This window comes from Chelonoidis abingdonii, chromosome 26 (genome assembly GCF_003597395.2).
Source record: "Chelonoidis abingdonii isolate Lonesome George chromosome 26, CheloAbing_2.0, whole genome shotgun sequence".
Taxonomy (NCBI): domain Eukaryota; kingdom Metazoa; phylum Chordata; order Testudines; family Testudinidae; genus Chelonoidis; species Chelonoidis abingdonii.
In genome coordinates this window covers 8,091,741-8,104,264 of record NC_133794.1, presented here as the reverse complement: position 1 = coordinate 8,104,264, position 12,524 = coordinate 8,091,741, and the positions used below count along the sequence as shown (strand labels likewise).

The following is a 12,524-nucleotide window of genomic DNA, read 5'->3' as shown; positions in this document are numbered from 1 at the left end:
TGGCTGGGATGATTTTGTTGCGGATTAGTCCTGCTTTGAGCAGGGGGTTGGACTACATGACCTGTTGAGGTCCCTTCCCACCCTGATATTCTATGATTCTAATGCCAGTAATTAAAAACAATGGTTAAAACAGGACTCGTGTGAGCAGTTTTGAAATTCAAGTTGATAAAACATTTTCTGCCTGGCCTGAATCACTTTATTTTATTTATTGGATCTGAACCAAAACCTTGGCTCTGAAACCCTTTTCTACCCTCTACTCACTAAAGTTTGACTCTGGGTCTGAACTTTACATACTGGGGACCCATGTCAAGTTATTTCATACAGTGCCTTAGCATTTCCTGTTCTGATTCAGGCTGGGACCTGAGGCCATTGGGGAAGATATAGGGGAATATTATCAGCTGTTTTGGTTCACGTGAAGTCTTTTCATTTCATGTAGGTCTGAGCTTCTAGGTTCAGTCTCTGGGGCCTGGTTTGAACTTTGAGTTCAAACCAACCAAATTTGGCTTGGGTTGGCCTGGAAACTGGGCAGAATCGCAGAGCTTTGTCTGCAGCAAGATGTCTAATTCTAGGGCCCTGAAGGAGATGTGGGGAAACGTCTCTTGGATGGCAGTGCCCTCTGCCTGGATCTAAAAGGGAGCAGGGGGGCTCCGGGAAGTAACATCACAAGTGTGCAGAGCTATAGTGGTGCGTCTGGATCAGGAGGAGATAAGACAGCGGTGGGAGTTCATCCCTCCACTGCAACCACTTTGGCCCCCTACACCAAAGACTATCCCAAGAGCAGGGGCCTTATACACCAGCTGCAGAGCAGACCCAACAAGAAACTGCTAGGAAAGAGGGGACATGGTGAGGTTGTGCTTGTGCCCTGACTATTCTGCAGTAATGCCGTGGCTCTTAGAGAGCTTCCTTCTCCCCTCTGGCAGAACAGTGAGGGTACCCAGCACTGTGAAGGAAAGAATGATACATTACCACCTATCTGGGAGGTGGAATGCAGTTGATCAGCTGTCTCTCAAAATCTGAGCAGCACTCTTCTTCTGTAGGTATTGGGAATAGAGGTTTCACTATTTCTTTGCATTACTTCTTGTCTATTATCTGTGATATGGTTTTGCAAACCTTTTACAAGGCTAGCACGCACCCTGTAGTAAACTTGTAACTAGTTTATCATCTCATTTAGACCATTGCATTCCAAAAGTCAGCAAAGCCTTAGAGACCTCCTGCGTCAGCTATAGCTTGGTGCATAGGGTATGTTAGCTAAGCATCAGCAAAATTGTTTATTCTTCTTTGGAATGTTTCTGAACACTGAGATTATATTTCACATTTCGCCTTGGTTAAACAATGTAACGTAAGTAGAAAGCATTTTGGAGGACCTTAACGGAAAGTTGTATTTGTTATATATGACATATGACATTGGCTAACATTCTAACCTTACCTTTCTCTTATCTGGCTCCATACATATTTTGTAAGACCAGAGTGACTATAGTAGCAGAATATCTAAAGATGAGAGAGTTGAATATATTTCTTATTCTTCTGTTGTATACAGAGAAAGGGTCATGCAAAGGTTGGAGCCCCTAACGAGTACAGTTTTAGTGTTCTAATCCAGTATTCTAAAATATAATTAGGCTTGGAAGGATTCGATTTTTGTCAAAGAATTGATTTTAGCATCCACACACAAACTGACAAATTTTCCATCAATAATTGAAATCCGGCAAAGTAAGAAAATGCTGCTTGAGAACGTGGAGTATGATTTAAAGATATTTACATGTGATGCTGACAATTTGTTTTTTTAACAGTTAAAACTTTAACTTCTTGAATCTCAACATCTGCTGTCATTAAATCATTGGCTGATACCCCCTGTAATTTCCTAGGATTGGGAAAATTTAAATAAAAATTGGGGATGGAGGTGGCGGGGGAAGAAATGCTTAAAACCCCAAATTCTGGGCAGCTGTAAAGATTTAAATTGATAAAAATAAAAACTGAATTCTGCCAAGCCTAAATACAATGCACTATACTCATTTACTTCCTTATTTTGATAACATAACATTTTTAAAAATCACACTTATAGCTACATTAACAACCCCTTGCTTGTGAGCTGAATGCCTCTAGTTCAGCTAGCACAGCAATTTACCTTACCTGTTAACAATTCTGTCTGTGCGAATTGCTTTCCCAGTATATCTGCTTACAAGAATCAGTTGCCCAAACCATAATCAAGTTTGCTGTGTATCTGGTACAGCATTTAGCAGTGTACAATCCTGAAAGGTGCGTTTTTCTATTTTGCCTTTGTCCTGACCGCAAACACCATGGGGCCTTGGCTTAGTTCAGTCACCGCTCAGATCACCAGCCCCAAGAAGGAACTGAAGCAATGATCTGGGGAGATGAACACAGATTGTCCTGCCACCAGCAAGACATTATCAGCACAAAGGAGTGCAAATCGGTCCTAATACAATGGCTCGAGATGGAAGTACAGGAACCACCTCCCCACCAGATTGGAAGCCCTGACATCTTCAGGGATCTAAGTGAGCACTTGAATCAGGTTGAGACCCTTGAGCTAAAGAGGAACTTCTGACCTATTCAGTGTGGCTGGAGGATAAGAAATATTGAGAGAAAACCCAGTGCAGCAGAGCTCAGAGTGCCGGGGAGGAAATCCTGCAGGAGAAGCTGCGATGGCAAAGATCTCTTCACTGACAGAAGCTGTTCTCTCCTTACAAAATGAATCGGTATAAATGTATAGTCCTGTGACTCGTGGCTTTCTCAGAGGATTTTTCTCAGGTTTGCCCCTCTGGCTTCTTGCTCTTTACCTCACTTTTTGTATCTCAGACCAGTAACTCTTCATTGCTGAACTTTACATACCCAGTGCCTTGCTCCCGCATGGCACCAGTGGCCTTGGAACCATATTTTCAATGTCGACGGGGAGGATATTTTGGGTGCCAAGAGGTGAAGATGTGTCAGACAAGGACAGATTTGAAGAAAAGTTTGAAAACTGGAACATCCTGGGGCTTTTTCTAGAAGAAGCAGAACCAATAAAATGATTCCATTTGGGAAACAGGGTCTGGGAGGATTGTTAGATCATCCTTGAGTATGAAATGGCACTACATTTTTAAAGAGCCTTTTCTTCATTTCTCTTAACTTTCAAGCCTGATTAACCCATTCATGTATTCAAGACAACAATAATTTCCCTTGGCTTGTGCTGCCTTGTGCTGAGAGCCGCCCTTGGGCAACACAAGGTCAGAATCCACATGGGAGCCCCCCAGAGCAGCTGAGTCACTGCCAGAAAGGGGGTATGATGACTTCTAGGAATAGGTGAAACCCTTCTCTGTCCATACCAAACCCATACGTCAGCATGGTGACAGCAGGAGCTGTTCTGAGGCAGGGCTCTGGCTTTCATCCAAGTCCTTGGGGTGGGGTTTTTAAACCTAGATCCTAGCAATTCATGGTTCCTAAAGATCCCATTGTGCTTTCTGAGATTGAAACTTTGGTGTCCTGGCTGCATTCCACCATGAATAATTATACTTTGCCCCCAACAACTCCCCTCGAAGCATCAGTTGTATAAGGTATCCCTCACTTCCTGTGCGAAACTATTTACACCGCGGTGCACAACTACTATGTCCTCCCCTAGAGCTGGGAGAAGTGATCAGTCAGCCCCTTACCTACTTCCCGGGTGGGGATCAGAGATCCCAGGAGCCCTGGCTCCCAGGCCCTGTGCTCTGACAACTAGATCGTATTTACGCCTCTAAAATCTGCCATGGTTTTTCTTGACTTTCTCTGGGAGTCAAATAGGGTTTTAAAGGATAATCTGATCTCCAGATTACATTGACCTCTAGAGTTTCCCACCCCACTTGTCTGCGTGAGGTTTTGTGGTTGAGATAGAGGGTTGGAGTCAGGACTCTTGGGTTCCGTTCCTAGCTCTGCCACAGATTTACTGAGTCACTTTTCTTTCACCATCTGATAAACAAGGACAGTGCTGAGTTAGAGACCTTCTCAGGGGCTGGGTGAGAACTAGAATTCATCACTTGTTTTGTAGAGCACACAGATCCTGGCAGACATATTCTTTTCCGGAGCTGTGTTGCCACCTTGTGGCATAAACCCTGTGACTTTGAGCTAAGGAAGATTAAACTACACACAGATGCTCCATTCAACGGCAGCTTTTCTCCAACTGTTGCAGATCTTCTATTTGTTCTGCACCAGTTTGGGATCCGAAAATAAACATGCGAGTGCATACCCCCTGATTTGGAGAAGGAGCATGGGGTGGTGCTGAGAGCAGTGGACAGGGGTGGAGGACTCTTGGGTGTTTTACTCCCAGCTCTTGAAATCCTGTCCCTCTTCCTTCCCCCACAACCGAGGGATGAGTCTGAACACCCTGCCCTGTGACATCAGGCTTTACGCTCCAGGTTCTAAATTCCACATGGAGCCACATTCTCCACCAACTGAGCAGGGAGCTGATCTGGTAACTACTTATTACTAATTACACTCCTTTACATTCTCCCCCGCCCCACACACACACACACACACACCGCTGTAACACATCGGGATACAAATGCAAGCCCACAGTGCCAGGGCCTGTGTAGGGCACTGCTGGCTGGGACTCTGTCTTGGAGCCAACCATTTTATGCTGGCCGAGCCGGGAACCGGGGCCTGACCACCTGGCACATTCGGAGCCAGTATTTGTACCATCCCACGAGCTCGTGCTGTGGTCATGGCAGGCCATGCTAGGAGCAGGGTGGCTGTTCAAGACCCTCAGAACCTTGCCAATAGAAGCGCTCCTTGATTAACCCAATGACTGTCCTCGCTCATGTATTTTTATTAAACTCAGGAGTGCAGGGGCTGGATCTGCAAAGACCTAGGTGTCTCAATCCAAAATGTAGGTGCTCAAAACCCCTGCTCAGCTGCTGCCTAACGTTGTTGGTACCTAAGTTTCCCCTGGCGGGCGTACCTGAATGCTCATTGGGGCAGCGAGAGAGTGTGAGTGATTGTAGCCCAGTGGTGAAGAAACTCACCCGGGAGACGTGAGTCCACAGGCAGAACACATGCCGGGTGAGTGTGCCCCTTTTTGTGTGGGTGGACGTGGGCTGATCTATTTTAGGCACCTAAAGTTAGGTGTTGGGATGCTGAGTCAATCTATGTGGGTCTAGCCCCAGAACTCCTTATCCTGTACTGATATTCTCTCTGCTCAGGGTTCTGGTCCCTGTTCTTCTGTGATGTTTGAGACCATAGGAATCGGACTTCTCTTGCTGGTTACGTGTGGCTCATGTGAGGATACGGCAGCTGATGACATAGGAGTGCACATGATGGGCCGAATATCTGAGCTTCTTTCCCCAGAGGAATGTCATGAGTTCTACACTCAGATCACCGGCCCTGAGGAGAACATAGAGGAGGAGCTGGATCGACTCTCCGAAGTGAAGAACCCAATCCCCTCCCGCCACCGGCGAGACATCGTCAGCACAGAACAGTGCAAAGATGTCCTGACCCAGTGGCTCGAGGCAGAAGGAGATGCAGTGTACTGGGATCGTCTCTCCCGAGCCCTCCGCAAGATTGGGCGCCCTGACATCTCCCAGGAGCTGGGCAAGAACTTGAACCAGGACAAGAACCTCGAGTTGAAGAGGAACGTGGAAGAATATCACAAGGGGGTGGAACATCTGACCTCCTCGCTCCTGCTGGAGGAGGATGAGAAATATGGAGAGACGAACCAGCACAGCAGAGCTCGGCGCGCTGGTGGGAAATCCCGCAGGGAGAGTGGATTGATGCAGGCAGGCTGGGGTGACATCGACCTCATCATCGAAAGGAAACCACTCCCTCCATACAACAGGAGCCTCTTTGAATGGATCAATCCGGTGGCTTCTGGCTTCATCGGAGGGTTTTTAATCTCTTTTATCCTCATGGTTCTTGCTATTTACTCCTTCCTCTGGACCCTGAACCGAGACACCCTGGAGATTTCTCATCATAAGCCAGGGCCCCGGCCTGAGCGTACGGCTCACAACCCCTTGTTCAAGTATGACCTCAACTATGCCTTGATTTTAGATGAAGACTTAGGGGACAGTTTGGATGGGGATGCTTCCGACACCAGCTTTGAAGGGGAGCCGTAATTTGAACCTGAAACTTTTCCATCTACAGCCCCATGGGGTGTGGCCAATAAAATGCTCCTGTTTATGGAATCGAGCCCAGGAGTTTGGTTTGGTTTACATATAAATGTGTGCAAGGGGGTGAGGCTGCAACGTGGCTTTACAGTTCAAAGCCTGCTTCCCCCTGCTATTTTCTGAGATCTTCCAAAGACTTAAATCTTCCTGCTGGAGAGCATGAGCCAGCCACTAGCTAGCTCTCGGGGGGAGCCCAGGAGAAACTTCCCTGGGGGAGAGGGCAGGATATCAGACATCTGCCCCTGCAGCATTTCTTGCACCTTCTTCTGAAACATCTCCTAGTGGCTGCGGTGGGAGATGGACCTCCAGTCTCTGAGTCTGGTCATTCTTATGTTTGCAGGTCCTGTACTGTGTTGTTACTGTATATTCCAGCACCTGTCACAAGATGTCACTGTGCCCTAAGGAATAGGTACCTAAACTCTCTCTAAAGTCAGCAGCCCAAGCGCTCAGGGTAGGATCAGCTTGCCAGAGCAGTGCCCCACTCTACAGCCATCACTTACCAGCCTCCTTTGCTGCCTGCAGTCCCAGAGGTCTGTCTCTTTCCAGCGCTGGCAGACTAGGAAACTTTGCAGTTTCCCTGCCCCTCCCCTAAGCCCTGCTGCTGTGACTCTTTCAGATGGGAAGGAAGGTAACAGGGCTCTGCTGCCCATGGTTTTAGAAACAAGGCAGGGACAGTCCATACATTCGGGAGTATGGGAAGATATAGGGGTCAGCTGCAAGGGACAGGGAGTTTTGGTCTACCCGCTGCTGCACTCACGAGCTGCCCCTCTCATCGCCCCGAGGGTGGGTTGGTTTGCTTTGTGGCAGAGGTGGACAAAAAGGATGAGAGAAAAATGAGAGTTTCCTTCAGGACTAGCTTCTGGCTAAACCTGGGGAGGGAAGGCATGCGTAACTGCACAGTATTATTGTTTGATGTAGTGTTTGCCCAGCACATAAGAACGGCCAGACTAGGTCAGAGCAAAGGTCCAGCTAGCCCAGTGTCCTGTCCTCTGACAGTGGCCAATGTCAGGTGCTCCAGAGGGAAAGAACAGAACAGAGAATCATCAAGTATCCATCATCCCCTATTGTCCATTGGTGGACCTGTCCTCCACAAACTGATCTAGTTCTTTTTTGAACCTAGTTTTGGCCTTTACAACATGCCTTGGCAACGAGTTCCACATGAATCACACGGTATTTATCTAACACTTGCTCCTGCCTGGACACCAATGACACAGATTAAAGCTCATGCAAAATTCCCATGAAACTGAGATCAGGATGGGATTTCAGCACACCTCTGCTCTTCAAATAGTCTCCAGCTCTAGTTTGGCCTTTTCTACTCTGTCCTTAGGGGACACAGCTGGTGCCTGGATGCCATCAAAGCCAGACCCTGCCGCTCCAAGCATGACACAAGGAGCGCTCCTTGAGACGGTCCCACTACCTCTTGACCTAGCAGTCTAATATGTCCAGGTTCCCTTGGTATTGGATGGGGCGAGAGGAGATTTACCCTCAGGTGTTTGGTACCCAAATCAGCAGGGTTTATGCCCAGCAATGGGCTTCATGCCAAGGAACCCCTGTGTTTGATTTGTGCCAGGGTTGAGCCCAGCCATTCCTAACCCCAGCCCCTCTGGGCCTGCTGAATGAGTTATGAATGTAAAATATTGCCTGAGCCCAAGTCCCTCTTTCAATGCAAATTAAGCCGTGAGAAACCCGTAGAGCCTGGTGCAAAGTGGGGACTTGGCTGGCCCCTTCTATATTAATGCAGGTATCTCAGCTTCTGTGCAGTTTTCCAGCAAACTGGTTTCCAAGAGACCAAACTAAGAGTTTTACTGGAGTTTGTTTGCTGAACAATCCCTCAGGGATGGTGCAGTCCAGGCAGCTCTTCACAGTTGGTGGTCGACTCTGCTCCTTATTCCCCTTCCGCTGCATCAATCCTGTCTCTTAGCAATCTCTGAAATGCCAGAGTAACATGTTGGACTCCTGGAAGAGAGGAGGACCTGGCTGCAGCATTTAGCCAGCCAGTGTAGGGTGCAAGGGGTCCTGCCTAGTTAGAGGGGTTGAGAAGCAACTTTCCAAGGGATGCCAATTGTCATGGTGTTAGCCTGAGTCTTGTGATGCTTGATGTCCTTTCTTAAAGCCCTGGCGCCGAGAGTCAAGTGACGAGATGAGAATCGGGGGGCGGGGGGGATTTTTTGGGTTTTTTTGTTTTAAGAGGTTTCTAGCCCAGAGGGTTGTATGGGAAGTGGGATGGGCCCCGAAACCAGAATGAAAACACAAAGCACCCTGCATTCATGACTTTACAAAAATCATATGGTTTTTTTGAGAGCTGTCTCGGCATTTTTTGAATGCTTGGGGCTGGCAGTTCCAGTTCCCAAGCAAGTCAGTGCTGTAGGCAACTGAGAACCTTTACTGCAAGCGCCTTCCTCGGGCTTCAGAACAGGGCGGGGGCATCACTACGGCACGGTTCTTTCTGTGCCACCTTTGGAGCCTTGTTTAGCCTCACTTTACCCTGTGTTTTCTGAGGCCATGTGATGTACTTGTCCTGCTCCACCTGCTGTGATCCCGCTGCAGAGGCACCCTCCCCTCCTCCCTCTCGCAGGCCTGCCAGTGCTTTCAAGGGCATTCGCTTGCTCGGCCCCGTAGGTGCAGTAACAACATAGGCAGAGTGAAAAGGGCGGGGGCGGGGGCCCACTATTTGCTCTCCGGCGCTCAGGTAACCTGTGTTCTAAAAATGTGACTCTACAGAAAATGCTTCTTGCAGCCATAGCTAAAGCCAGACCCTTCTTATGGATGCACCGAGCAGTTCCCAGCAGTGCTGACGCAGGCACTTAGGCTGCATTAATGTATCTGCAGTGGAGGTTTTTCTGTGCTGTGAGGCCCCAAATCATACTTTAAGCTGTCACCTCTCCTCCTGCTATAAGGAGAAAAGCAAACCCAGAACTGCGTGTCTTGAACACCTCGCTGAAAGCCTCTGGTGAGGCAGATAAAAAGTGGCTCTGTTTTCACAACCCCCTGAGCTTTCCGCTGTCTGAAGGGCAGGGTTTAACCCTTCCTGACAGCATGCAAAAGCTTGAGCGCACACTTTACTAATTAGATGGCGTGGACTGTACTCTCAGCAAGTTTGCAGATGACACTAAACTTGGAGTGGTAGATCCGCTGGAGGGATACAGAGGGACCTAGACAAATTAGAGGACTGGGCCAAAAGAAACCTGATGAAATTCAACAAGGACAAGTGCAGAGTCCTGCAAGGAAAAATCCCATACACTGTTACAGATTAGGGACCAAATGGCTAGGCAGCAGTTCTGCAGAAAAGGACCTGGGGTTACAGTGGACGAGAAGCTGGCTATGCGTCAACAACGTGCCCTTGTTGCCAAGAAGGCTAATGGCATTTTGGGTTGTATAAGTAGGGGCATTGCCAGCAGCTCGAGGGACATGATCGTTCCCCTCTATTCGACATTGGTGAGGTCTCATCTGGAGTACTGTGTCCAGTTTTGGGCCCCACACTACAAGAAGGATGTGGAAAAATTGGAAAGAGTCCAGCAGAGGGCAACAAAAATGATTGGGGGTCTGGAGCACATGACTTATGAGGAGAGGCTGAGGGAACTGGGATTGTTTAGTCTGCAGAAGAGAAGAATGAGGGGGGATTTGATAGCTGCTTTCAACTACCTGAAAGGGGGTTCCAAAGAGGATGGCTCTAGACTGTTCTCAGTGGTACCTGATGAACATAAGAAGGAGTTATGGTCTCAAGTTGCAGTGGAGGAAGTCTAAAACACTATTTCACTAGGAGGGTGGTGAAGCACTGGAATGGGTTACCTAGGGAGGTGATGGAATCGCCTTCCTTAGAGGTTTTTAAGGCCCAGCTTGCCAAAGCCCTGGCTGGGATGATTTAGTTGGAGATTGGGCCTGCTTTGAGCAGGGGATTGGACTAGATGACCTGCTGAGGTCCCTTCCAACCCTGATATTCTCTGAGTCTACATTGTACTGGCGCTGAGGAAGGTGCTGGTTTGTTTTCGATCCAAGAACCCCTGCATGGTTAATGTGAAGACTAACAGACCTGAAAGATACAGCAGCTGTTGCAGAGGTGACAACTATTATCTGTAACAGTGCAGCAGGTCCAGGCCTGGGCATTCATAGCCTGGCACCAAGCCAGCTCTGACTGCAGCTGTATCTCCCCCTGAAGCACTGGGGAATGCCTCTTCAGCACGTCCCATTTCCTGCCTGCCCACAGCTGCTGGTGGATGGCAGTCTGTAACACAAGCACATTCCACAACGTTTGTCCTCTAGTGCAAGGATGAGTTGGGCGGGTGCCTAGTTGCAATGTGTTGCGTATGCACCAGCTCAAAGGCGAGAGCAAGGGAGCACGTGGATCAGCTCTATGTGCCTATACAAGAGCTCGCCAGGGCTCGACCCTCTGCGGGGTGGTGGGGAGCCACATCCCCTCAGTACAGTGCCTATGACAAGCAGCCTCCAGCTGCCTACTTTATGGTTTTAAAAAAACCAACCAACCAACCCTGTGCTGAGTGACAATCCAGCAACATAGAGTTAATTATCCATTGCCCTGAGCATTAGTAAAAGATGATGACCTGAGTCTCCAGTCTGCGAAGGCCTCTCTACGCCAGTGGCATACAGGTCCCTTAGCACAGGGAACTGCTTCTATTGTAGGGATCGGGGGAGCTTGACTTTCATGTTCAGTTCGGGGGCAGGGGGGCAGATCATCCTGGCCAGTCTCTTCCAGGGCAAGGTCTTGATGTGCCAAGACTCGTAGCTTTTGAGGTCTGGCAGAGACCTACCTCTGTCCTCGGGACCCCATGCTCATGGTTGGTATCAGCCAGCAGGCCCCAGCCTGTGGGTTCAGGCATACTCAGGGGTGGGGACCCTAGAGTTGCCGTTCACTCTTACCATGATGCCAGAACCAAATCCCTCCAGCGTTGTTGGGAAGCTGGTTGCTGCATAGGAGACCCACCTGAACCACGCACTGTGAGCCTTCTCCCGGGCTGGCACAGGCCTTGGCAAGGGCACCCGAGCTGGGGGCCCATTTTCACTCTTCCCCCAGGGTACAATGCTCACTGCAGGCTTTTATTTTATTTTTTTTTTGGTGTTTCCAGTCAGTGAGTAAATAAGCTGTGCTGGGCCCTTGGGCTGTTTCAGCCAGGGCAGCACAGCTCCCAAACCAGCTGACAGGGTGTGGGGCTCCCGTAACAAGGTGAAATGGCACAGCTGAATAAGCTGCCCTTGTGGGCTCGCTGCAAGTCCCAGACAGCACTTTCCCCTGGCAGGGGTCCTTGTTCACAGCTGGCACGCCCCTGTTGGCTGTCAGCAGGACAAGCCATGGTGTAGGGGCCTATTGAGAGGACTAAATCCTCCCCTGTACATCTTGTGGCCCGTGACACCAGTGAGCTCATAAGTACTTTGCTCTTGGCTTTCCCCAGCCATTCAGCTCAGTAAGGGCAATGAGCACAGGAGGGAGAGTCAGCCCACTAATGGACCTATGCCACTTTCCACCACCTGAGCATTGTCCCCTTACTGGCCTCACTTTGCAACCCCTTGAGGCTCAGTAATCTGGGCCTTTGCCAGGCTCGCTGCGTGCCAAGTCGGCTACTCATTACCAGGCACCCAGCTCGGTCTTTTGTTTTGCTTTTCCTGTCATCATCCCGTCACGGGCCGGCCACATACACAAGTGACACTCTGGCCCCATTACAGGTGATGGGAATTTTGCCATTGACTTCACTAGGGGCAGGATTTAACCCTTGCATGAGCCATGCTGTTTGTCAGCTGCCTACAGCGGCTCCTGCATGGATGCATGGCCTAGGCTTCCTGCTCTCAACCCCTGGGTCGCTTCCCCCCTGCGCTCCGCACAATGCCCCACCCTGACTGTGCTCGCTAGAGTCAAGTTGTTTATATAAAACTGCCACTAGTGGTTGCCTTTCCCATGAGCTGTGCGCCTGTCTCCAGCTTTTATCCAGCTTGGCCCAGCTGCGAGGCGGCTGAACAACGGGCCCCTCTTTCTGCACCCAGGCCATGTGCTGTATCTAAACAGGACAAAACCAGGGCCAGCCCCTTCCACCTCTCCTAGCCCACTGTGCTCAAGTATAACCACCGTTACTGGCACTGCAGCTTAGCAACGACTAGGTGGAGCAGTGATTGGAGTCAGCTTTGCCCACAGTGAGACATGGTTCTGTCTGGCTGTGTTCCGGTTCTGAGCTGGAGAGCAGCAGCTTTCACTCAGGTTTAGTTACTGTTTTCCAGACTTTAGTCCTCCTTCCATGGCATCTTATGGCCTGTATAATGTTGCATTGGAGAGGTAAGGAACTTTTCTGTATGGAGGCCAGGGGCAGCACTTTCATTTAGGCGACCTAGGCGGTCACCTAGGGCACCAGGATTTGGGAGGGCAGCATTTTGCCACCCTCGGCAGCAATTCGGCGG

General features: G+C 49.4%; 1 protein-coding gene across 1 annotated transcript; it reads left to right on the top strand.

The window, feature by feature from the left end:
* The first annotated feature begins 5,189 nt into the window (after nt 1-5,189).
* On the top strand, nt 5,190-6,074 carry TMDD1 (transmembrane and death domain 1). Its single transcript, XM_032785645.1, has one exon. The coding sequence runs from the start codon at nt 5,190-5,192 to the stop codon at nt 6,072-6,074; it is 885 nt and encodes a 294-aa protein (XP_032641536.1).
* Nucleotides 6,075-12,524: the final 6,450 nt, after the last annotated feature.

Bases quoted from the DNA above. Each gene is read 5' to 3' on its own strand.
- TMDD1 (XM_032785645.1), top strand. From the start codon at position 5,190: ATGTTTGAGACCATAGGAATCGGACTTCTCTTGCTGGTTACGTGTGGC.